Consider the following 27,395-nt stretch of genomic DNA (forward strand, 5'->3'; position numbering starts at 1 on the left):
TTTTACATTTCTTTTTACCTTTCTTTTTTATATGCAAATTTGATTGATTTACAAATATAAAAAATAAAATGTTGATTCCACAGCAGTTTATTTGGACCATGGGGAAAATAATTTTTTGATCCCCTGCAGATTTTGTAAGTTTGCCCACTTCAAAGAAATTAAGGGTCTATAATTTTTATCATAGGTGAATTTTAAATTATATCCAGAAAAAGCACATGATAGAAATTCTATAAATTGAGATGCAGTTCAGTGAGTAAAATAAGTATTTGATCCCCTACCAACCAACAATAATTCTGGCTCCCATGGACTGGCTGTGTGTTCAGGTGGTACACAGATTAGTCCTGGCAATTTTTGAAGGTGCTCCTAACGACAACCCTTTGTGTGTGTATAGAAGACACCTGTCCACAAAATCTCTTGGGCACCACCATGGCCAAGACCAAAGAGCTGTCAAAGGACGTCCGTACACCTGTCCACAGAATTCTTTTCTTCCATTCAAACCTTGCCATCATGGGCAAGACCAAAGAGCTGTCAAAGGACGTACGGTACAAGATTTTAGACCTGCACAAGGCTGGAATAGGCTACAAGACTATCGGCAAAAAGCTTGGTGAGAAGGAGACAACTGTTGTTGGAGTAATCATTCGCACATTTTGCAAAATAACCATCAATAGCCCTCGGTCTGGAGCTCCATGCAAGATTGCGCCTCATGGGGTAAGGATGATCATGAGAAAAGTGAGGGATCAGCCCAGAACTACATGGGAGTAGCTTGTGAATGATCTCAAGGCAGTTGGGGCCACAGTCACCAAACAAACCATTGGTAACACAATACGCCTCTATGGATTGAAATTCTGCAGCACCTGCAAGGTCCCTGTCCTCAAGAATGCACATGTACAGACCCATCTGAAGTTTGCCAATGAACATCTAAATAATTCAGAGAAGAATTGGAAGAAAGTGCTGTGGTCAGATGAGACCAAAATTGAGCTGTTTGGCATTAACTTGACTTGCCGTGTTTGGAGGACGAAAAATGCTGACTATGATCCTAAGAACACCATCCTTACAGTCAAGCACGGAGGTGGAAACATTATGCTTTGGGGCTGTTTCTCTGCTAAAGGTACAGGCCGACTTTGCTGTATTGAGGGGCCAATGGATAGGGCCATGTATTGTAAAATCTTGGACGAAAACCTTCTTACCTCAGCCAGAACACTGAAGATGGGTCGTGGATGGGTCTTCCAACATGACAATGACCCAAAACACACCACCAAGGCAACTAAAGAGAGGCTCAAGAAGAAGCACATTAAGGTCATGGAGTGGCCTAGCCAGTCTGTAGACCTTAATCCTATAGAAAATTAATGGAGGGAGCTGAAACTTTGAGTTGCCAAGAAAACTAGAGAAGATCTGTAAAGAAGAGCGGACCAAACTCCCTCCTGAGATGTGTGCAAACCTGGTAACCAGCTACAAGAAATATCTTCCCTCTGTGCTTGCAAACTGCAACTCAATTTATAATATTTGTAATATAAAATTTTCCTGGATTTTTGGTCGATACTCTGTCTCTATCATTTAAAATACACTTTGATACAAAAAAAATAAAGGGTCTATAATTTTTTCAAGTGGGCAAACTTACAAAATCTGCAGGGATCAAATAATTATTTTCCCTACTGTAATCATTAATTGTAACTTTCTCTACAAAGTCTTGCCCAGTTCCTGCGTAGAACCAGAGCAGCAATCCTCATACAGAAGTTCCAGAGAAAGTGTGTGGTTCGGAAAAGATATCTACATATACAGTCAATTACACTTCGTCTTCAGACTTTCCTTCGGGGCTACGCAGCCAGGCAAAGGTTCCAAGAGGTAAGTGGAGCTGGAAAGGCACTGATGAAGCTGCATAAGTCATAATAACATTGTAGTTTTTAATGACTTAGCTACTGCCTACATTTGAGATAAACGAATAAGTTGGTAAATGTTGCTGGAAATGCACTATAAACTTATAGTCAATTGCCCAACTTGGGCCAAACAAATGATCTGCATGCTGGAATAGATTGCCGGCTGCTTGACCTGAAATATGCTCTAGTAGCTTGTGCTACATGCAACAAGTGGCGCTGTGCTTTAGAAGCAGTATGATAGACTTCCCCTTTACTCTTTGATATAAAGAAAGCCTGTTGTATCGCATAGCCACCATTTTAGAGAAGCCTTGTTTTTGTTTTGTTTTTTAAATCAATGAATACGAGACTTCCTCTCATTGGCCGAGATGGGAGATAGGCAGATAATGTTACAATCTTTACAAATCTCCTAAGATTCATAATATCGTAACTGTGTGTCACTAATATATTTCTTCACTAACTTTCAGATGCTCAGGATACACAAGGCTACCATCATTCAGAAGCATGTCCGTGGCTGGCTAGCTCGTGTGTCTTACAAGAGGAGCATGGAAGCCATTGTCTACCTTCAATGCTGCTACCGCAGGATGATGGCCAAGAGGGAGCTGAAGAAGCTGAAAATCGAGGCACGCTCTGTCGAACACTACAAGAAACTCAATTTTGGTATGGAGAACAAAATCATGCAACTGCAGCGTAAAATTGATGATCAGGTACTGTACTGAATTTATTTCTTGTGTTTGAATATCTTTTGAGCTTTTTAAAGACCTTTCTGTCTTGCATATCAATTAAGTATGGTTTTGTTAGTGATGTTTTTCTGCAAAGCTATAATATTCATATACTTTGTGTGCAGCACAAGGACAACAAATCCTTGCAGGAGAGGTTGACCCACCTAGAGATCACCTACAACACAGAGAAAGATAAGTTGCGTAGTGACGTGGACCGCCTTAAACCGTTTGAGGAGGAGGCAAAGAATTCTGTTAACCGAATGATTACCCTGCAAGATGAACTTGCCCGCCTTAGGAAGGAGCTGCAGCAGACACTAACTGAAAAGAAGACCATTAAAGAAAATGCAGATAAATACAGGACGGAGACTGAGAAAGTAAGTTTCAGCCATAATCTTCATGGATCTCATGTATGATTTGCCTAAAGGAATAACAGTCAGTGTTTCCTTCTGGCAATTACTCCGAGTCTCCTTCACTGGTTGCTAGGGCAGGCTATAAAAAGCAAGAATCTATTTAGCTGCTTGGATAAAATGAGACAGTTACTTAAGACACTTGGTAGCTGAGACTCAAATATTCCTAAACACACATAGCTGTAATGTCACTTTTAGCTCATGTCTAATGAGAAACAAAATCACATGACTTAAAGGGGTTCTCCACAACAAGAATAAAAGTGGACAACTGCATAATTTGTGCTGCTGCAGAGACTGGTGGGGATCTTCCAGTTGCAGTCAAATGAAAGTATTAAAGTGTTAGTAAAACCCACAACAGTAAAATCAGTCTGTATATGCAGTAAAACATGCTTGTTATACTCACTGTGGAACCTAAGGGGTTAATCCTCCGCATTGTGTAAAAACGCGGTTTGATCCTGACGTGGAGTCACTCTGCACATGCTCAGTTTGTTGTGTTTTTCTTGGGAGAGTGCATGTGATCAACACAGGGCTAATCGGCACTGTCCAGACAGAGGTCAGGGGTCCTAGAGCAGAATGAAAGCCCCTCCTACAAGCTTTAACCAGTGCTTTGCTGGACACTGATAGAAGTCACAAGACTGCTCTTAACTGTTGATGAGAAAAGGTATTTAGCAGTTTATATTTACTAAAATAGTTTCACTTCTATGTTCTGTGTACTGGGGGAGACCAGATATTATGAATGCAGGGTCCTGGGTTTAGTAACACTTTAAATTGGTAGTAAAGCCAGTTTATGCAAATCTGCTGACAGCCCAAGTCTTTTTATTTTAAGAGACTCTAGTGGTCTCTTCTGTCATAAATATCCCCCCTACCTGTCAGCGGTAATGTGATCTGAGCTGCACATCAGACCACATTTATGGCCCGCACTGTGTGCCACGCCGATGTGACCCCCGTTCACATTCACGGGAGTGATGTCACCGCGGCCCAGCCATTCAAGCGGCTGAAGATCCAGAACCCAGAAGGCAGACCGGGCAGAGATGGAAGCGCCGTGGACCGGAGGGAGTCTTGACAGCTCAGTGCTGGAGGGCTCCGTTTTCAGGTAAGTCTGTCATAATGTGCTAGTATACGGTGCATACAAGTACATTAGGACTTGCAGGGGGACCATTACTTTTATTTTTAGAAAAAGACTTTACTACTGCTTTAAGGCTTTTCAAGCTTTCTGAGCCCTTTGGTCTTTTGCAGACTTAGAGGTTTGGAGTTTGACAGTAAGATACCAAGTTATGTTTCTTTACCTTTGAAGCTGGATGGTCCATTGTTTAGCAGCATATATTGGTACACTGTTCCCATTTGTCCCTATACTCAGTGTACTAGGTTTAGTAGTCACAATTAAAAGCATTGGAAGAACCTGGGTTTTATAGTTGTAACATAAAGCAAGGTTCTTTTGTTTTTCAGCTGCTTTCTGAGCTGAAAGAGCAGAATGCATTATTGAAAACCGAAAAGGATGAGCTGAACATCCTAATCCAGGAGCAGGCTAAGAGGATGACTGGTAGGTACTAAGAGAATACTAGAAAACGTAAAAGCAATTCAAAAAAATTATAAATAATTGCATGATGTGTAGAGCGTGGAATGGATTTACTCTTCAATCACCAAATTCACCTTTTATGATATGATTTGGCATGTTTTGTGATCATTCTTCTTGTTCTATTTTTGTGCCTGGTAGAGGATATGGAGAAAAAACTACTGCAAGAAACAAAAGAACTGGAACTTGAGCTGAACGATGAGAGGTTGAGGTATCAGAATCTGCTCAATGAATTTAGTCGGTTGGAGGAGCGATATGATGACCTAAAGGAGGAAATGAGTATCATGGTGGGTTGATGTGAAAATAGGAATAGTATGGGATATCATGGAGTATGTTTGTGTACCAGTCTAATCCAACTAATGTTGCAGACCATGCCGAAACCAGGACATAAGAGGACCGACTCCACCCACAGCAGCAATGAATCCGAATACACCTTCAGTTCAGAGATTACAGAATCGGAAGACCTAGCTTTCCGTAATGAGGTAAGACTGATGTTCAACAAATAAGGCGAACCTACAATTCTTTTCTATATAACGTTTTTAAGTATTTTCCCATATTCTTTTTTATCAGTCTGTTGTGAGACTTCTTTTCACCAACTAGAGGCTTTTTATCTCTTAGGATTTAGTTTTAAAAAACAAATTCGTCTCTTAGGATTTGGTTTTAAAAAACAATCTGCTTTATCTTTACTGCAGAAGCCGTACAACCAAGGCTGCCTTATTCTGCTTCAAGCAGATTTATTTTAGTCATATGTTCCCCCTTTAATTATTTATCAACTTTATGGAAAATTTATAAAATGGTGACTGCCTATGGAAAAGCAAAATGAATCTTCTTTTAAAATAGCTTGTCACAGCCTCTCCACAATAATGTAATTTAATGCTTGGAGATGCACATAAACACACACTCTGATATAGAAATAAAACTTAGTTTCCAGTATTGAGTTGTATTAAACTATAAACTGTTTTATCAATGACTCTATGTAAATAGATATATTGGCTTTATATTTTCATTAGTGTTAACAATCCAATGTGCATTTTATGGGAAGAATTAAAAAATGACATATATATGGTGCAGTCTGTCAATAGCATTAGATCAGTTGTTTTTGTTTTTCTGAGTCCCCCCAAACACTTTTTTTGAACCTGTAGAATTTTTGAGAACAACATGTTGGTACACCATCATTTCCTATGTAATTCCAGCCATAATGTGTCTGAGTGCCCCTTTTTAAAATCGTTTTATTACTTGTGATCCTGCCAGTAGATCTGTTATTTTCCACTATGCTATACAGCTATGGACAGGGAATTCGTAGATGGACACGTTGTTTTAGGATGGACAGGGGTTTCTTAGATGGACATGTTTTAGGATGGACAAGGGATTCTTAGGGACATGTTGATTTAGGATGGACAGGGGATTCTTAGATGGACATGTTGATTTAGGATGGACAGGGGATTCTTAGATGGACATGTTGTTTTAGGATGGACAGGGGATTCTTAGGTGGACATGTTGTTTTTGGATGGACAGGGGATTCTTAGATGGACATGTTGTTTTTGAATGGACAGGGGATTCTTATATGGACATGTTTTAGGATGGACAGGGAATTCTTAATGACATGTTGTTTTAGGATTGACAAGGGTTTCTTAGATAGATATATTGTTTTAGGATGGATGGGATTCTTAGATGGACATGTTGTTTTAGGATGGATGGGATTCTTAAGGACATGTTTTAAGATGGACAGGGGATTCTTAGATGGACAGGGGATTCTTAGATGGACAGGGGATTCTTAGATGGACAGGGGATTCTTAGATGGACAGGGGATTCTTAGATGGACAGGGGATTCTTAGATGGACAGGGGATTCTTAGATGGACAGGGGATTCTTAGATGGACAGGGGATTCTTAGATGGACAGGGGATTCTTAGATGGACAGGGGATTCTTAGATGGACAGGGGATTCTTAGATGGACAGAGGATTCTTAGATGGACATGTTGTTTTAGGATGGACGAGGGATTCTTGAATGGACATGATGTTTTAGGATGGACGGGGGATTCTTGAATGGACATGATGTTTTAGGATGGACGGGGGATTCTTAGATGGACATATGTTGTTTTAGGATGGACAGTCGGATTCTTAGATGGGCATGTTGTTTTAGGTTAAAAAAAAAAAGTAGATAAAAGGCTCTGGACTCCTATCTTTCTTCCATCAAGTGGAATATGTATGGTAGGATTTGATGGATTGACCTCGGCAGCTCTACAACAAGGCGAGAAGTCCCCAAGAAATCCACATGAAAACTGAAAAGAAAGCTCCACATGTTGGTCTTATGGTCATTATTGCTGATAATAATTTATTTAACAAAAAGATTAGTGGTATCCAATGCACTTCGGGGGTCAAGAGATCCCCCTTCATCAGGGCTCTCACTCAGTTTTTTTTGGGAAGAAGAGAGATTTTTTTGTCCCTTGAAGCATGTTGGATAAAGTTTTATAGACCCATAAGATGAACATGTAGTTTCAGGTTTACTTTAGGTAACCAACTAACAAAAAATAAACAAAAAACATTGCTATTACTGCTTACAATGTAATTGCTGGAGTTGGGTTTTCATCTCTTTTAGAAAAAAATGTAATTGATATGAATAAATGGTGAATGTTGTAAGCAACCCTGACAGTTAACAGAAAAAATATATTTTTCTTTATAGGTATCCTTTTAAGCATTATTAAAGAATAATTATGGCCATTGTATGTGTTTACATGGTTACATTGGTCCAGCTTGGAAAATGTAACTATGTGTACACCATACCTGGCTGATGCCAGTGATCTCCCATTTATTCCCAGGTCCTGTGCTGAGCGGCCAGCCTGATATATTCGAAATACTGGAGGTTGGCTGATCAGCACGGGTGCCATTCAGAGAATGTAAATCATTCTCTGATTGGATGAGGTGGAGAATGTGACATCACCACTGGGCTTCTCCACCTTATCCAATCAGAAAACACTTTGCATTCATTCAGAAGCATTCCCTGAATGGCTCCCTTACTGAGGTGCTAAACGCCTGTATTCAGAATGCATCAGGCTGGCTGCTCAGGACAGGACCCAGAAGCAAGTGGGGATCACTGAAGTAGCAGTGTCTACTTCAGTAATTTCCAGCTTCCAGGTAGATTGGCCAGGTGTGCTATATACATAGTTAAATTGCTCCAAGCTGGACCAATGTAACTATGTACAAATATACCATACCAGGAATTCATCTTTAATTCTTTCTCCATGATCTAAACCTTACTAAATACACTTGCTCATTACTTATACAAGATAAATTATATGACTAGAGCCTTATTTATATAAATATGCACGAATGAACACATTGTAGATTTCACAGTGATTATTATTACTGATATTTTTTTACAACTGCTGTGTTGCTTTGAACGAACAGTGAATGGTGGTTGTTCCAGGGTTTACTATCCCCTGTAATATAATAAATATTTAGATCTTTACCAGCAAAACGTGTTAAGAGTGTCGTAATACTGAGCTTATCAATGTGAAAATAAAAAATAAAATGATAGATATTGGCTAACTGAAGGTGTCTTGTGTCTCTTGTACCATTTCTGGATGTTCCTTAGGAACCAGTTGATAAGAAGGCTCCTCTGGACATGTCCCTGTTTCTCAAGCTGCAGAAACGTGTGAAAGAACTGGAACAAGAAAAACTAATTTTGCAAGACGACTTGGATAAAAAGGAAGAACAGCTTAACAAAGCCAAAAGTCAGGTATGTAGAGTCTTAAAATACTGCAGCATTATCAACTTATGGTCTCTCTGAGAATTGCTAAGGATGGCCATAGATGACTCATCAGCCAGCGGACTGATCGAAAAAGTTGACTGGATTCCTCCATCCACACAAGTGAGGTGCATGGAAGCATCCTCCTCGCTGGGCATTGTATTCTGAAAGCAGAACTGCTCCGCTGTCAGAATACACTAATTAATAGCTGCTGATCGACAAAAGATTTCCAGCGTTCCCATTTGAAAAAAGTTGATATTGACGACTGACTTCTGATGAACAGGGAAGGTCGTACATAGATCGAAATTCAGCTGCTCTCTACTGAACTAGCCAAATTTCAATCTATCTGTGACCAGACTTTGTGTTTGATCAGAATGAGATGGAGTTTATTATAATGAAATGTTTTTTTATTTGTTAAAGGATAACAAAACACAATCACTAAAATGTAATTTATTGCAGTGCACCAGTCCTTAGATGTGCAAACAGGTGTCGTGGTGCTGCTACCTTCTTTCAATCCTCAGCTCCACCCTGTGCTGAGACTGAATGGCTGCTGATGCCTCCTGTATGCGGTTTTTTTTTTTTCTACAGCTGTTTCATTTCAATAAAGGACTCTGCCATTTGACAATTACCCAAGTTCTGACTGTCCCTCCAGTGTTCCTTAGATCTGGTGACTGTATTCTTTTTCTTTTTTTTTTCTTTTCAAGATTTTTAGAACATTTTTAACAACTACAGAAACTACCTGTTTCTCTTGCCAAAAAAATAGTGTCCTTATCACTTCTGTGAGTTGACTTATAGGCATAAAACAATATTATCTTTCTTGTATTAACTACTAAACGTAACTATAGAATGGAGATGAAAAAAAGGCACAGACATGCTTGAAGTCCAGCTTGGGTGTCAACCATGGCTCCCTCCATAGATACAATGGAGGAGTGAACGTACCCACTCAGGACAGAAAGTCTGTTATTTGCAGGATCTCCATGTGAAAATAAAGGAAAAAATAACATTAGAAAAGTAAACAGCCACTTCATCTAAGGACTGGTAAGCTGCAATATTTGAAATGTATGGTTTTGAGTTTAGATACACTTTAACCAATCCCCCACATAGTCATGAACCTTGTGACCGGAACATAAAAAATAATGCACTTTTGATGTAAATTACAGAACTGTGTAGCAAGACAACGCACTCATTTCATATGCTTTTGTCTGATATAAAGCTTGTACTCTATAGTCATGAAAAGTCACATGAATAAGATGACTATCACGTACCTGGTGTTAGAGGCCAATGGAGAGAGGGCTTCCCTTGCGGCTAAGTTTCAGACTCCCCTGAGAGTGGGACAGCAGGAGCCAGGTCCAAAGTGGCACAGGTCGCCTGTAGGAGTGCTTGTTGGTGGTCCACCCAGGAGCACAGCTTATGCACTGAGATAGGATCTGCAGACAGGTGGTGCCTGTGCAAGGTATGCAAGCCTTCAGGGAAACAGAGGATCACAAGATAGCCAGTTCAAAGCTGAGGTCAGGTACCAGGTTGAAATCCCAGTAGACGTAGTCAGATGGGATAGCCAAGGTCATACACAGAGGAGCAAGAGGGAATATCCGTTAGCCAAGCTGAGGTCAGATCAGGGGTTAAGCAGAGAAGACAGGTCCGAGAGCAAACCGAGTCGGTATCAGGAAATCACAGATCACAATAGCACAGTAACAAGGTACTGGGAAGCCAGAGATCAACCAGCACCTAAGAGTGGGGCAGGGCTTCCTTATAAAGGCCGTTTGGAGCCAAATTTGAGCCGATGTGAACTTCTGCGGCCATGCAAGGTACTGGCAGGGGTGCCAGGTCTCCTAACACCTCTGCCGAGGACAGAGCCCTGACAATGACATTTCCCATGTGTGCTACAGAAAGTATTATATATAAACATTTTAGCAAACTAATGCATTCAGATTAAAGTTTTGAATCTTTAAATCTCTTTGCTTTCTCAGGAGGAGGCAAGGTCACCAATTCGAGGGACAGAACTGGAATACGAATCTCTCAAGGTAATATCAAGATACAATTTTAAAACAAAGTATCGTTTCTAATCAATCAGAGAATAAATTTGCAAACCAACCCTTATACTGTTTATCAAAGCAAGTATCCATTTTCAGTTCTTTGTGATTTGAGGTGTAATTCTATGAATGTGTGCTGCTTCTACTAGGTTATGGCATTTAGATGTTGACATTGTAATGTGTCTTTCAGCGTCAAGAGCTGGAATCTGAGAACAAGAAGCTGAAAAATGAGCTAAATGAGCTCAGGAGAGCTGTCACAGAGAAGGCCTCCCCAGATACCACAGGACATGGGGGTCCAGTCTATAGGGTGCTCTTGGAACAAATGACTTCAGTCAGTGAAGAGCTGGAAGTGAGAAAAGAAGAAGTGCTCATTCTGAGATCACAGCTAGTGAGCCAAATGGAAGCCATTCCACACAAGGTGATAATCCATTATGTAAAGTTCTATGTTAAGGACAAGCCAATTTAGGGTGATAAATGACAGAAATCATACATGAACAAATCATTTTGACCAGTTTAGAACCTGTTTGTTGACCAGTATTTACATTATATGGCTGATAAGGTGAATATATTTGAAGCTAGATTTGAGCATAAGAGTGGAAAATTCCATAACGTGTAGACAATCGGATCTTCTAGATTGATACAGTTTCCATAAGGATGTATCTTTCATCACAGACTGATCAGATAAGAATACCCACTTTGCCCTTCAGCAACAGACCCAAATGTTTCTTTAAAACACAATTAGTTCTGTAAATTAACGCATGAAGTAATTCATTATTAACAATAATATACTGGGAAAGTATGAGTAAAGATGCTCATCAGTTTCCAAATTTTACCCTTATACTCGGCCATAATATTAATGTATACCTGAAGCCAACACTTTTTTTTTTTTTTTAACTTTGGAAAAAGCAGGAAAGGGTTAAAACATCTGTTGGTTTTCTTTCCTCTATGTCCCATTGGAAAGATGTCCTTTTAAGGCCTACCATATAAAGAGAAGTCCTCTCTTGAAGGCAGCTGTTAGCGAGAAAAGTGTCCCTATTAGATTAACCTTCTATTCCTGTTCGGTGCCAATTCCAAATTTTTTTCATTTTTCTTTTCACCTCCAGTGCCAGTAACGGTGTTTTCCGGGACAAATAGAGAAGGTGAATCTTCCTAGCAGGGACTTAAACAGCAATCAGTACCGAACAGGGATATATACGCTCCTCTGCTCCAAAACTTTAAGGAGTAGTACAGGCATAAAAAAGACCAAACAAACATACATAATCACCTCTATGGCTGCAGCATCGCTGTGATGCTGCAGCTGTTCCCAACTGGCTCTAAGCCAGCTGATCGCTCAGTTTTCAGTCCACTCTGAGCAGAGAGAGGTCACTGTCAGTCACCGCTCCCTGCTCTGTCCTTTCAGCGCTAACTGGAGCACTGGGCTGGAAAGGGGGTGGAAGCGGCTGGCACACTGAGGATGAGCCAGCTGCTGGTCCAGCCACAAGGTCACATTATCGTCAGGATCCTTCCAGAACCTGGAGTGGCTCTGTGATGTCAGCCAATAGCGGACTATAGCCCTCTGTTGGCTGATTCTGGGTCACAGGAGAGCACAGGTAAGTACACTCCTGTGATCCAGCAGAGAAATATGGCCAAAAAAGCATTGACCATACTTCTCTTTTAAAGGATAAGTTCACCTTTAAGGAAAAAATAATAAATGAACATATTTTGCAGGAACAAAAATGTGCATTTCTTATTTTTGCATTGAAGCCTGCAAAGCATTGCACCCCTGATCAGTGAATCTTGGGTGTAATATCAGGCTCCTGCACACTCCCTCTGTACGGGATTTCAGTTAGAAGCTGGAGGAAGAGTGAATGGACTAAGAGTGTGCTGATCAGCGCATTTGTAGTCCATTGAGAACTACAAGTTCATCTGCTGCATGGGGCAGAGACAGGACTTGTAGATTATTCATTTACAGATGAATGAATGACACTGTTGTGTAGGCAGAGCCCCTCTGAGGCGATAAATGTGACAACATCTGCAGGGGAGAAGAACCCTTGGTCCCTATCCCAGGAAAGGGTGAGGCTCAGGGGATTGGGAGGAGGGTGCTGCAATATGTTAAACTCTAAACACATTACTGGTGTAGCAGCTAACATGTTCTTCAAGGTAAACTTGGCCTATAAAAATGGGCTTCAACTCTCCTTTCCTTTACAGCCAAGGAAATTGCCATCTTAGCCTTTTTGATCTGCAGTTGCCATGGTTCTCTACATGTGATCAGTTATGAGACCAGACAATTCATGGCTTGACAAGGAATTCATGGCATGCCTTGAATGTAACTGTTTTGGGAAAACCGTTTCATTGATTGGTTTAATTCCATTTTAAGATGACGCTAACAAAGCTATGCAACTGAAAATATTACAGGAAAACTACCTTAAGTGTATCTGAAGCCCATTTTTAAAGGCTAAGTTCACCTTCAAGAACATGTTAGCAAACCATTGCCAAGTTGTTCACATTCTCTTACAGGGGAAGAGTAGTGAAATATTAATACATTATGTAATGTTCTTACTGAGAAGGCATGACTGATTTACTTTTTTTCTTTTTTATTTGCTCAACAATTTTGTGGTAATAAAGGATGATAAGGTAACAATTAATCCTGGTTCTAGCTTAGCTTTATGCATGCAATGCAATAACCTATTTTGCTTGTATTGAGCCACAAGCTTAAGCTGAAATAACAAGTTATTATTATTTGCTGCATACCCTGCAATTGATTTTAGGCTAAACATCCATAAAATAATGTCCTTGATTCATTTGTGTGCTGCTGACTCCTGTGTTTTTGTGCTTCTGTAATACATCATTGTGGTGTGAAATCCCTGGACATTACTGACAAACTACCCCTGGTTATCTGCTAGTTAAATTCTATGTATTAAGTTTCCTTCAGTTATCTTTGACTAAAAAATGTGCAATGCATACTCTAATAATCCCAGAGAAGCCTTTCTCAACCTTTTTAACATAGGAAACTCTGAAATGAACTTTCAGGTCCCAGGGAACCCCTGATTATAATTATTATATCTACAGTTCAGTATAGCAGATTGTGGATATAAGAATCAAAAAAAGAGTCAGGAATGTGGGAGATTTGTCATATAGAGCAGCCCTGGGTGTGAAATATCTTAAAACTATTTTCAGTAATAATAATGAAACAAAACTAATAATCATGGCCAGAAAAGAAATGCAAATTGTAAAAATTGTAGCATTACCTTACTTTGGTGAAAAAGTTACCCTTTGCACGTGTGGACATTAAAGTCCCCATTGAGGTCTTCATTTGCGCGGGTGGCCATTGAGGTCTTCATTTGCACGGGCGGCCATTGAGGTCTCCATTTGCGCGGGCGGCCATTGAGGTCTCCATTTGCGCGGGCGGCCATTGAGGTCTCCATTTGCGCGGGCGGCCATTGAGGTCTCCATTTGCGCGGGTGGCCATTGAGGTCTCCATTTGCGCGGGTGGCCGGTGGGGTCCCCATTTGCACGGGTGGTCGGTGGGGTCCCCATTTGCACGGGTGGTCGGTGGGGTCCCCATTTGCACGGGTGGTCGGTGGGGTCCCCATTTGCACGGGGGGTCGGTGGGGTCCCCATTTGCACGGGCGGCCGGTGGGGTCCCCATTTGCACGGGGGCCGGTGGGGTCCCCATTTGCACGGGCGGCCGGTGGGGTCCCCATTTGCACGGGCGGCCGGTGGGGTCCCCATTTGCACGGGCGGCCGGTGGGATCCCCATTTGCACGGGCGGCCGGTGGGGATCCCCATTTGCACGGGCGGCCGGTGGGGATCCCCATTTGCACGGGCGGCCGGTGGGGATCCCCATTTGCACGGGCGGCCGGTGGGGATCCCCATTTGCACGGGCGGCCGGTGGGGATCCCCATTTGCACGGGCGGCCGGTGGGGATCCCCATTTGCACGGGCGGCCGGTGGGGATCCCCATTTGCACGGGCGGCCGGTGGGGATCCCCATTTGCACGGGCGGCCGGTGGGGATCCCCATTTGCACGGGCGGCCGGTGGGGATCCCCATTTGCACGGGCGGCCGGTGGGGATCCCCATTTGCACAGGTGATGTGTTCTATTACATTGGTGGTTAGTAAAGAGGCGAGCCCCTCAGATTGGTGCTGAAGGGTCCCATTACACTAATGGTCAATTGGAAGAATGCGCCTTACATTGATGGTCTGTGGGAAGAATGCTCCTTACATTGGTGGTCTGTGGGAAGAATTACCACCCTTACAGATAACTGAAAAATAATTGATGTCAGTGGTAACTTATGTGAGAGCAGAATCCTATCATTGCTCAAACGCCTAGCAACCTCTGGCGGAACCCTAGTTGAAAAAGGCTGTCCCAGATTCTCACTTCCCTTATTCCTAATAGATTTTGGTGGCCCTCATTGTTTTGCTTGTGTCAAGTTCCTGTTTGGTTGGTCTACCCATATGGCCTTCTTTGATCAGATGAAGCCTTGTTATGGAAAAGCTTGGCTTATTAGCTTTCTTATAGATCTATAATGTACAAAATACTAGGGCATAGGTGGCCAGTAGGAATGGGCAGGAAAGCTTCGGCACCATCAGGAAGTGCTTGAATTCTGCCTTCGAAAACAGCCCAGCTTTCTGCTGTACCATCAAAGTTTTGGAGGGATTTGATATGCCTGTTCTGGGATATGATATGCCTGTTATGCAACTAATACTGCTTCCAGTAGTAGGGTTTCCCAGAAACTAAAGAAAATATATATATATATATTTTTTTTTTTTACCAGTAGTAAGGAAATTATTTTTACTTAAATAGCTACAGTTTGGTAATTGATCCTTGCACCAGACATGTTATTAATTTATCACCAAATTAATGGTAGAACTCAATATTGTTCAAGAGTTAATATTGGAATTAAAAGTATGTTGAGAAACATATCTAAACATTCAGGTGGAATGCATGCTAAATATCTGTCTGCCTATATTTGATTTGATGATAGTAAGTCACACAAAGAGTTTAGTACTAACTTCTGTTTTAAGTCATTATGAATTGTATTTTTTTCGTATAGCGTTACCCCTGCATTTTTTCTAAAAATAGCAGGAAACCTATATAGACTAGTGAATTTCAACCTTTGAAAGAGTAATATTCTGTTAACAGAAGCTCATTGAATGCCAAGCTAAGTAACATGGTGTCCAAGGTTTTTGGTCTGTGTCTTCTGATCATTGATAAAGCCATCAATTCTAGATCTTTTTGGTTAGATATAAAAATATTTAACATTTTTGGTTTGTTTTAGGATACAATGACAGAAACGTTGCCCATCTCTGAGGATATTCAGAAGATGAAAGACCGAAGGGAAATTGCCCAGGCTTATACAGGCATGAAAGAAACCAACAGGTATATTACACTAACATTGGCTTTTGTTGATCACAGTCAAGACCTATGTGGGTCTGTATATGGGTCATCTCAACCTGCTTTTGAACCTATTCATACCTGAAATTCAATCTGTATGGTTTATATTTGCAGACCTTTCTTACATCTGCCAAAAGAAAGAGAGCTTCCAGATATATAGAAAGTGTCAGGGTCTGTCATATTAGAAAGACAAGCATGTTGCAAATGTTAGAATTTTCCATGAGCACTCTGAATATTAGAAACTAAGCCCCAGTCCCAAGCTGCTGTATGACAATTGGCAATTAACCAATTTTTTTTTTAACTTTTCCTGTCAACTCTTTAGTGCAGACTAACCAGCTAGGCTTTCAGACCCACTACAGGACGCTAACTTCTTTGTAGTTTGTGTGGGACCCTGGCTCAGTTCAGGACCGAATGCTAGTTTGTACTAGAAGTCGTAAAGATCTGATGATAATAACTTGTGATTATAAAGCCGCACACAGGACATTTTTGCTGCTGCTCCTAGGGGCGTCTGGTGTATTTTTCCCTGCCTATAAACTCCCCTGTATGTTAGTCTGTGTGTTCATGCACACATAGACTTTTAGCAACTTTTAGGGGCAGAAAAAAAAAACCCTCTGCCAGTGTGTCCAGGAGCAGCAGAGGTTTGGCAGAAAAACAGTTTGTCACCTGTAAATGCACCTAAACGCATGTTAATGCTCAGTACATTTAGCACTAGTACTAGCAATAGTAAATTATTATTATTTCCAGCCAATGAAATAAATGAATGCCTAAGAGCTTGATGCCTGTAAATGTGCATAACTTGTTACACACTTTTTACAAGCGTAAGATGTTTTTTCTGCCAAAACGCTGCTGCCTGAAGGAAAGCCTTTTAGGAGAGTTTGCAAAATGTACTGTGTGCATGAGGCCTAATAACCTTATATCTACCTTTAAAAAAGCCTGTTATAGGAGAGTCCTGGTTGCTACCATTTCTGAGCTGTTTGCCTGAAAATCCTTGTTGTTTGACTGTAATGCTGACCATTCAGTACTTTTAATCGTTGATCTGGATCAAGTATGCAAATAGGGAGTTCTGACTTTTCTGATCTGGATCCTTTTTCCCGGTCAATGACTTAGAAAGTATGGAAACCATGAGGTCAGCACAACAGCCAGACAACTAGCATGGGAGACCAGTGACCCAGCAATGCTGATGTGCCTGCCCAGCCAGGTCCCCTTTGGCTGATGTTAAAGCTGCAAATTTCTCTTTTTGATTGTGCGAGGACCCTGCTACTGGCCAGACAAGAGGACATGTCTACGTCATGTATGTAGTCACATGGTCACCCAAAGAAGGATTCTGCCTTCGGTACAGAAGATAGAAAGCTTTAGGTGAATAAAAGGCATTTAAGTGAGTTTTTTCTTCTGTCAGTGAATAATGGGGGAAAGGGGGTAGGGTGTAATGTCAAACTGGAGAGTAGCTTTAAAATTAGATCCTTATTTTTTCAATATCTAATATTAGTAGTCATGACTATATTAAAAATAATGTACAGCCAGGTCCCTGTCTAAACTGTGCATTTGTATAGTGACTAATATCCTCACTGAGTTATGTTATAGTTGAAGCGGAGTTCCACCCAAAAGGGGAAGTTTCGCTTTAAAGATTGGTCCCACGCTCCCCATTAAGGATTGGCACCTTGGGAGAGTGGGTACCCGAAATTGACAGGTACCCTCTCCCATTTCCACCGTGATCACCTAGGCGATCGGTAGCAGAGGTTGTCCTCCTCCACTTCCTCCCCGAAGTCTTGTTGGACACGTGACAGGTCCTAGAAGATGATAGGGCCATTCAGGAAGCGCAGCGCTACTCGTGCATGTGCAGTGGGCACTCGGCTGTGAACCCGGAAGCTGTCACAGCCGGATGCCCACACTGAAGATGCCAGTGCCTGGAATACAGGACGGCTGGTGAAACGGGCTGTGGCAGGGGCACCGCGGGATCGTGGGACAGGTGAGTGGCTGTTTTTTTTAAAAGTCAGCAGCTACAGTTTTTGTAGCTGCTGACTTTTATTTTTTTACAGAGTGAATGGAACTCCACTTTAAATGTATTATCCCTTATGTAGCTTCAAGACATCACTTTCTTTATTACCCTGTTTGTGTATGATCTTGTTAACTAGTGACAGTATCTAATCTTACTTATTTTTGGTTTAAGTAAAACTCTCTTCACACTTGTGTGACTTTGGAGTGATTTGATGCAACTTTGAGTGCAACTTTGATCCGACATTACACTCTCTGGATCAAAGTAGTGCAGGCACCTTCTCAAAGTCGCTGCTACTTTAAATCGCTTCAATTTGAAAAGGTGCCATTGAAAAGAATGGCCTGAGACTTGCCATGCAACTTTGATGTCTTAAGTCGCATGGCAAGTTGCACAAGTGTGAATGAAGCCTAAAGTGTTGTTGGCAGATTTGTTTGTCATCACTTCGTAAATAGTGGTTTCCATTGTGCAGTGTTAGGGTGCCCATAAACATAGCAGAGTGGTTGCATATGAGAGTACTCAAATTCTACAGTCACAAGCCTGGGCCGGAAATATGAACCCTAAACCTAGCCAAGCATTCATGCTTATGCCTATAGAGAGATTTGTAGGATTGCACACAGGCTCCTACAGTCTTGGCATATCTCAGAGTGAGCAGTATTGATCTGCAGTGTTTCCTTACTTAATACCCAAGAGTTCTGCTGGTTTTAATAGACAAGAAATTGCTGACAAGTGCAATTGAAATCTGAGTTGAAGACTTATGAGGCCATATGAGGTACAGCCCAAAAAAAAATTACAGGAGAAGATCACCATTAAATAAATAAATAAATGCAGGCAAACAATTTAGCTTTTTTTTTTTTTTTTTTACTAGGAAAGTAGTTGCACCCATGATGAGCAGATCTCAGATGCCAAGCAGGACTCCTGCAGACTTGTCAGTGCATCTGTCTGCACGTGCCTCGTACAGGCAGGCAGATAAACACTGACAGGAAGAATCAATGAACTACCACAGCACTGTTGAGCTCTGTGGTAGATCATTGAGAACTACAAGCCAACAGTTGCAAAGGCTTGTTCCTTTTTATTGCACTGCAATAAATATTTAAAAATAATTTTAATTTCTAAATAAACATAGCTGTAAATGTAAATATAGGGGTTGATTTACTAAAACTGGAAAATGCAAAATCTGGTGCAGCTCTGCATAGAAATCAATCAGCTTCCAGGTTTTATTGTCAAAGCTTAATTGAACAAGCTAAAGCTTGCACCAGATTTTGCACTCTCCAGTTTTAGTAAATCAACCCCAGTGTGTCATCACATATGGAACATTTAAAGGAGAACATTTTTACTTTTATCTACAATAAAGCTAGTGTTACAACCAACACTGGTCAAACTAAACTTGTAAAATCTTGTAGCGGGTTGGATGTGGCCTGTGGGCCGTCATTTGGAGACCCCTGTTCTATAAAAAAAAATCTTAGGAGTGGTAAGGATGGGACATTTTTCTATAGTAAGCCCTGTTGTGGTAACCACTATCTAGGAAGGGACAAGCCCTCATTCTGGAGAGATTTCTCACTTCCTGCTGTGTATCTGTCACTTGAAGTGAAGAGAAATTTCCCTGACAGGACACAGACAGATAAAGATAAATAAAACGATTGGCTTTACTTACACTTCAGATGACTTCTCTAGTCTAGCAGTAAAGGGAGACAATATCTGAACCCCATGTTGCCTTTTAGTCTTTGTAAATACCATCACTGTTATGTGACCTAAAGTGGCTGCCATTAAAATTGTAACTATTTAATGAATATGGATATCATGCACAATAAAAAAAAAAAGAGTAGCGTCAAATTGATTTTGCAGACTTGGTTGCTTGGAGTACGTTAAATTACTATTCTCTCTCTCTTAATTATTATGAGGACCCCAGGAGTCCAGCTACTTGTTTTAAAAAAGTTGAACTCATGATACCTATGTAAATATTTAGGTGTGATTTCTGTTATCAAATGTATTCTAAAGTTGTCTTTGTCCATTCTTACTCAATGTGCTTTGTTTCTGTGTGTCTGTATCATTGTTACATTTTCATTTGTCTTGAAATTATACCAGTCATGTGAGAAATACAGACTACTGTTGCTGACTTCCTTCTGAAAATGCTAATTGCTTGGCTCTTGCATAAATACTCCCCTGTGTATGCAGCAAGTAAAGTCAGAACTACTACTCTGCATGCCTGTTGAGTTCAATGATTCAAAGTACTGAAAGAAGAAAGTCAGCCAGGTCAGTACCATTTTTAGAGGGAGGTCAGCAGTTTTTCTCTTTGACAGGTTTCCTTGATATTTCTTGTTTTTCCATCAATCCATTTTTCAGTTGTTCTTTTCTTTCTTTTCCCCTTTTTCTTTTTTTTTTCTTTTTTAAATAATTTTTTGAAAGAACCCTACCTCAAGACTACCATATGCTGAATGAGGACGGAGAGCTCTGGCTGGTGTATGAAGGGTTAAAACAGGCCAACAGGTTACCTAATTTCTCACTCTGGGAATTTGTGGTCTGCATTTTGCCTATTACTAACAATGGCCAGAGATTAAACCATGCACTCATCTATTATGGATTGTGGACTATGCTGCCAGAAATGGTCACTTTGGCTCACATGGTGTGCCTGATTTCTTTATGCAGTCTATAAGCCATTTAATGGCTAACTTGAACCCACTGTTAAATCTTCATGGTAATGCTTGAGAGAACAATTCCAGAAAGTTTTTCATCTCCTCATATGTAAAATTATTGCTAAAACTCAACTGTTTTTTAAAAAGAATATCCTTGAATAAAATTTATTAACGATTATTTATAATGTCAATTGGTGCAGGTTTAACAGTTCACTGTGGTGTCTCTTTTCTGCAACTTAAAGTATAAGTCCACTGTTTCTCAACATCTTTAACAAAATTTGATATTAAAAGCCAAGGCACTGAGTTGTCTAATTTTGTAAGATGCACCTACCCATCTTGTTCCATTATACCTATACAGACAGTATAGGGTTTCCACCAAGCAGGCTAAATAATATGTAGAGTGAAAATATGAGAGCGGTACCAAAAGAAATGCAAAAGTGGGCATAGCTTGTTTTATGAACACACATAGGTTGTTTACATTTTACATGTTGGTAGCTTAACTCTTCCTCTTGTTGAGTTCTTGACGAAGGAAGGGTGCAGACTGTCCGACATCCAAAGAAGGCTACAGAATGTTACAAAGATGACAGCATTGCTTTTCTCAATGGTGTCATCTTTGTATACATTCTATAACCTTCTATGGATGTCAGACAACGTGCACTCCTCCATCAAGAACTCAATGATGGCACGTTGCTTCTGCTTGTAACCTATTTACCTGCAATGAAAAAGGAGAAAAAGAATTGCCATAAAGCAGGAGTGTCAAAGTTCATTTTATCACGGGCAGCACCAGCAGTATGGTTTCGCTCAAAGGGCCGATTGTAGCAAAGATTAGGGGTGCATTACTTAGAGTGCAGGGCTTAGGGGTGCGCTACTTACAGAGTGCAGGGTTCAGGGGTGCGCTACGTGCAGAGTTCAGGGGTGTGCTGTGTACAGTACAGAGTGCAGTGCATCTCTACTCTCTCCTATCTCTCTGTATGTAGGCGGCTTTCTCTACTACCCGTGTTTTTGACTTTTGTGGCTCCTTTGTAGGCAGTGCTGCCTTGCAGGGAGACTGTTTTCGCTCTCAGATTCTGGAGAGCTGTCCCTGCTGTGAGGGATCCGTTACATACGGAAGCCACTGAAAGCAAAGCTGTCCTTTGTAAACACAGAAAGCTTCTGTGTTTACAAGTGACAGCTGGAAGTTGGAGCAGAGTGTAAGAGCCAGAGGTGGCAGAATGAAGTTCTGCGACGATCCAGCTGCAAAACTGGGTGGGAGGGCCACATGACAAGTCCTGGCGGGCCGTATTCGACCTGCAGGTCTTGTGTTTGACGTATGTGCCATAGAGAATGAGTTACTGTTCCAGCATGTGAAATTTGAACGATCTATGCAAGTTAATAATAAAGTTATGCCTACTTTTGCATTACTTTTGTTTCAGCTTTATGTTTTCCTAGGTAGTCTTGGGTATCTATGCAAGCATTCTATTGTCAGATGTAGGAAAGGTGACCATAGATGGCCAAGTATCTCCCCAAGAATGATGGTCAAAGAAATAGGACCCCATTTTCAAAGCTCTCAGAGCTCTGAGAGTTATTTTTCATTCTCAGTGTCAGCACTGTATGTGCATTACTTTATCCCTTCATTTTTATACAGATAAAAGAAAAACATTTGACCCACTCAGAGAGATTCTACAACAAAATGGTACACCTGTGTTATGAGTAACCTGAAAGGGCTTATAATCATCCAGTACGAGGTCAGAATCTGCCCTATTATTGCAAGCCACGTAAAAATTGGGATTTTCACTTATAGGTATGGTAAGTGTAGATAGAGCTGTAAAAAGTTACTTTCTCTTTGGGCAAAATGAGTCCTTCCACAGCTGTGTAGGTGTTTTGGAACAAGATAGGTCAATAATTCTAATACTTATCCAATAATATCAGACTGTCAAAGTGGGGAAATAAGTGGAGTTACACTCTTTGATTGTGGTTGGGTTTTCTTAAAAGCATGTTACCAAGCCTTCTAAATTCCTACACTAGTGTCTGAGTATTTGCCTGCATGTTTGCTTTATACCAGCTTTACCCTGTTTTACTCTGTTAATACAAAATGATGATAAAGCCTTACCTATTGACGTTTTACATCTTGCTGGTCAGTGAGCTAACACAAATCTATTGGGACTGATGCTTAAAAGCTGTAGAAAAATAAAATGTGGAAGTATTGTCTACAGTACACAAATGCTGCTATTTTTGCTTTAATATAGACACTTCTTGTAATTCATCTTAGCAATTCTTCCTAAAAAATAATTTTTTTCTACAATCTCTGCTTAGTTACTGAACTTTCCTATGAGAGCTGGCTAATTCTACACCTTGATCAATGCTAAAAATGATTTAAAGTGCACTGGTGCTGAAGTGTACAAGAGTTAAACTTCCATTATGCATTCACCCATACATGATTCATTTTCTTTGGTACAACCAGTGGGTTGAACAAAAGAAAATGAATTGATTCTCCCATCCATACATTCAAGGTCGAAGGAGGAATCCCTCCCATAGAGCTATTGTATTCTATAGCCGGTGGCACTGATCGAGTGGGAATTTACCAACAGACTGGTTGTACAGAAGTCGATCAAGAGATTGACCTCTGTACAACCAGCCTGTCCATAGATGGATGGAAATGTGGCCAGTCCCTGCTTAACTGGAAGAATTTCTATCCATCTATGGCTGGCTTTACCTACCAGAGTGGAGCCCAAAACCTGGAGAGCTCTATTATCAAACTATCAACTTCAACTTAAAAATTGCTCATTTACCCTGTCGTCTTTCAAAGTCACCGTGGGTCCTACATTTTGTTGTATGTCCTCATCGACCAATAGTGAGGTGAAGAATGGGGAGAAGTGATAAAATGTATGTGCACCATCTGGTTGTCGGTGTCTGTTTCTGATTCCTGATGCTAATTTACTCTATTGAACTTTATTGCAGACCCGCTTTAAATATTTAGGTAGTGTCCCCTCTAGATTTAAAGCCATGTTCCAATGCAACTGTAACTTCACATAATCGATACTGTTAGGCCTTGTTTATACGTGCTTTGGTGTCTGAAGAGTGATCTGGACATAGATCACCAACATCTAAGAGGCGGTGTTGTACGGCCTCCTCGCTACCTGCTTTAATCACTTTGACCCCACACTAGCAAGGCCTAACCATGTGCAGTGTGGTCCCATTCACTTGAATGGGTCATGATCGGCGGGTGGAAGCACTGCGGAAAGCAGTACCGGGTATAATTCCTGTTGTGTCCATACAGCAAAGCATTGCAGCCTTGGCATTACTGCTGCTGCCTCTGCAGCTAAAAGAGAAGCAGTTGGGAGGTGTTAAAACTGAGGCTCGGCCATTGGGTTTTATGATCCCTAATCACTAGTATGAACAAGCCCTAAGCAAAAACATATTAAACCACATTGCCATTTTACCCATCCAAGTTTGTTTCCTCGCTTTATTTTATCATCATCAAATTGAGTCTTAATACACAGGAATGTTTTTTAATAATTTATCCCATGTGACCTTGGATTTTTAGCATTTTAATTTCTATGTAGGATCATTCACTCCAGATTCTGGCCCCAACTGAGCTCACAGCCCAATGCTCACGGCACTTGCCAAACACATGTATGCACTAGGGCCATTATGAATGGAAGGAAACTGACCTACCAATATGTTTGTCCTCGATGGTTAGTTTAACAGTCCTGTTTGAAACTGGTATTAATTATAGCAAACCTTTATGGGTTTATAATGTGTTCTGCCTTGGTGAATGGGGCTGATGCTCTAATTCTGCTGCTTTTAATACAGGGAAAATAATGACATTTATAGCAAATATTATTTTTTTATATTGCTGTTTTAGAGTTCTAGAGTCACAGCTCCAGTCTCAGAAGAAGAGCTATGAGAATGAGTTGGAAGCTCTCAAAGGAGAGATCCAGGGTCTACGGGAAGAAAACAACCGCCAGCAGCAGCTACTTGCCCAGAACCTGCAACTTCCTCCTGAAGCTCGAATCGAAGCCAGTTTACAGCATGAGATAACCCGGCTGACCAACGAGAATCTGGTATGTAGGTCATTCATTGGGGATGTCCACAAAAGGTATTGCTTTGAGATTGAGTTTAATTTATTCATTTGTATACAACTCAAGGCTGTCCATTGTCATTTTCTTTATATGCTGTCTGCATAGGAAAGCAGTAAAAAAAAAAAAAAAAAAAAAATAGAGAATCTCACCTGTCATTTTTCAGTTGGTTTAAATGGAAGGATTGTCTTTTAAAGTAGTATATTCTTGGCAGCCATGGCAGGATTATAGACATGGGAGAGGGAGGAATAGGTTTAAAGGCCATGTTCGCTTTGTGACCATGTTACATGTTCCACCCATATTTAGTGTGGAACATGTTGCAGCTCCTGCCTCCCCTCCCTGTAACAGCTGGTGGCAGATCCTCTCCCCGCACTCACTGTCACAATTTAAAAACAGCATGACTGTGCGGGGCTTCACCCACATGGCTGCGTCATTCATTCACAGAGCTCTGTCAGTGAATGAACTATAAGTTACCGTCGACCACTGTGTCCGACGGCTTATAGTTCTCAATGAACTGTGGGGGCGTGGGTGAGCGCTCTTGTAGTTCATTGATTCTTTCAGTAACCACGTGCCTATATTGAAAGGAACAATCAGACAGTGTACCCAGAGTCTGCAGGATCCTGGCATTGTACCTGTGATCTGCTGATTGCGGGCGCAATGCTTTACAAGCTCTATTGTAATAAAAAATAATAATAAATGCACTTTTTTTTTACCTGCAAAAAGATGTGCTTATCTTATTTTTTTCATGAAAGGTGAACGTATCATTTAAGTGTTTGGGAGATGTTAACAGCTAAGGATAGGTTGAGGGTGTGGGTTTTCATAGCGTGATCACATTTGTTTTTTCCATTGAAAGCCCTATGATAAAATTACTGCACTGGACTATTGGGGCTGAAAACATACATATAAATTTAAAGTTCTAAACTCTAAAGGTTTTCTTTTACCTTAATGCATTATCTGAATTAAGGTAAAAGGAAAAACGTCCCCTACCTGTCCCCCCCCCCCTTTCTTAATGCTTACATGAGTCCTGTATTAATCCAGTGCTGTGTCCAGCTGCAGGTCTTTTCTCCCCTCTACCTGCTTTCACATACTGTGCTGGGAACAGTGGGAGCCATTAGCCCCTGCTGCTGTAAGTAAAATCCAGTGAGGAGGGAGCGGGGGTCAGGGCTGTGTGAGTCCATAGACACTCTGGAAAGCACCCGCATGTGTGCCCCCATGACAATTGGCTTGCTATGGGGGCACACAGAAAAGAGATGGAGCAGAGAGATCCAGTGGGGACCCCAGAAGAGCATATCCTTGCACAGCGCAGGCAAGTATATATATATTTTTTTAATTTTATTAAAAGAACAGTAAAGGTTTACAATCACTTTAAATCTATTCTGTATCCTTTACTTGGAGAGGAACTCAAGCCAACATTTTTTTTGTTTGGATAGATTAGAGCAGGGGTGTCAGACTCCATTTCATCGCGGGCCATATCAGCATTATGGTTGCCCTCAAAGGGCCAGTTGTATCTGTAAGACTAGATGCCCAGAGCCCCCCCCATTACATCAGATGTCAAGAATCCCAAACACTCCCTAATCTTTGGGTGCAGAGCTGGAAAGCAGAAAGTGCAGGGTCTGGAGGAGGAATGGAGTCAGCTGCCAGACTCTGCTGAGATCAGGGGGGGCAGAGATGAGGGGTGCTGCATCTGCACTGGGAGGTGCAGGATTTGGCAAAGGAGTTCTATTATCCTCTTTGTTGCCGACTGATATGACAAGGTGAGGGCAAAGACAAGGGGGTAACTGCAGCAGAGACGCAAGGGCCACATTAAATGGCCTGGAGGGCTGGATTTGGCCCGTGGGCCTTGTTTTTGACACCTGTGGTTTAGAGTAGCAAAGAAAAAAGTATCAGGAGTGATATAAAATTTATATAGGGGTTCTATCAGACCAAAAGCTACATTTTTAAAAATGTTTTTATTGGTACAGTGTTCAGCCCCATCCAGCCGCAGCATATATCAGCCTGCCATCAACTGCAGACAGCAGGGCTAGACAATGTACCTGTGCCTCCCAGGTACACTAAAACACTGGGATTTGGAGCACATAGCGGGCCCAATGTGCAGGTAGCTCTATTGGTTGCTCTGCTTGTATTGCTTTTTTCTTTCACGTTTTGGTAAATCAACCCCTATGACTACATGTTTGTCTTCTATTAGACAAGCCCCATTTAATATGGCTGTTCATGAGAAGGATCAGATCATTCTGTTACTAGACTACTTACTATAACTTATTTGGTAATCCACGACTGTTTTTAGGAGCACCATGGACAAGACAGCATTACCAACGAAATTTGTGTTTTTTAGCATATTATATTAAAATATATGTTGAATCTAAGATGAGGCTTTAATCCAATTAACCATGGCTGTAGAATTTAGATTTGTAATTATTGGTTGTTGTGAACCTGAACAAAGTAGTCATTAATGTGAAATTGTAAATGAAGAGGGTACTTGCATTCTACCTGTTTTTTCAGTATTTTGAGGAGTTATATGCAGATGATCCCATGAAGTATCAATCGTACCGGATTTCACTTTACAGACGGATCATTGTATGTAAATCACACATCTGCCTGCTCTTTTGTCCTCGCTGTGTCCTCGAGAACTAACAGAGATTCAGCCTGTCTGGCTGTCTGATGCTGTTGATATGACAAGGCTGCATTGTGTGTCTTACCATCACAGCTTTCAGTGTCATTGTGTCCTGTCTTCATGTTCAGCACAAGAGCACAACGCCTTACTAACTGCATCTGTAGACAAAATTATTCTAACCACAATCCACTGAAACTCTAAATGTAATTTAATTTCACCATTGTTTATTATACAAGACATTATATATGTTCCAGTGCAAGTTGAGTGGCACAAGGATTTGCATCTCCATATTGACAGATAACAGTGTATGTCAGATATGGGACATTGAAAAGCTTGCCCCATCTGCCTTGACCTTTTGTGTTCATTGATTATGCTTTTAT

General features: G+C 41.0%; 1 protein-coding gene across 4 annotated transcripts in view; it reads left to right on the forward strand.

The window, feature by feature from the left end:
- Positions 1–27,395, forward strand: part of LOC149442469 (unconventional myosin-Va) — a 242,304-nt gene that overhangs the window by 178,797 nt on the left and 36,112 nt on the right. Inside the window, exons 20-32 of one of the 4 annotated variants that reach the window (XM_089656073.1) lie at positions 1,686–1,842; positions 2,339–2,578; positions 2,719–2,967; positions 4,447–4,540; positions 4,715–4,860; positions 4,942–5,055; positions 8,167–8,310; positions 10,287–10,340; positions 10,540–10,767; positions 15,608–15,708; positions 20,120–20,200; positions 24,191–24,389; positions 26,904–26,978. In XM_089656073.1, the coding sequence (XP_089512199.1) occupies positions 1,686–1,842; positions 2,339–2,578; positions 2,719–2,967; positions 4,447–4,540; positions 4,715–4,860; positions 4,942–5,055; positions 8,167–8,310; positions 10,287–10,340; positions 10,540–10,767; positions 15,608–15,708; positions 20,120–20,200; positions 24,191–24,389; positions 26,904–26,978 (1,882 nt within the window). The remainder of the gene's footprint in view (positions 1–1,685; positions 1,843–2,338; positions 2,579–2,718; positions 2,968–4,446; positions 4,541–4,714; positions 4,861–4,941; positions 5,056–8,166; positions 8,311–10,286; positions 10,341–10,539; positions 10,768–15,607; positions 15,709–20,119; positions 20,201–24,190; positions 24,390–26,903; positions 26,979–27,395) is intronic. The other 3 variants (XM_089656074.1, XM_089656075.1, XM_089656076.1) reach the window with 3 other exon arrangements.

Source organism: Staurois parvus, unplaced genomic scaffold (genome assembly GCF_062004578.1).
Source record: "Staurois parvus isolate SC_StPar_1 unplaced genomic scaffold, SC_StPar_1.0 ptg000885l, whole genome shotgun sequence".
NCBI lineage: Eukaryota > Metazoa > Chordata > Amphibia > Anura > Ranidae > Staurois > Staurois parvus.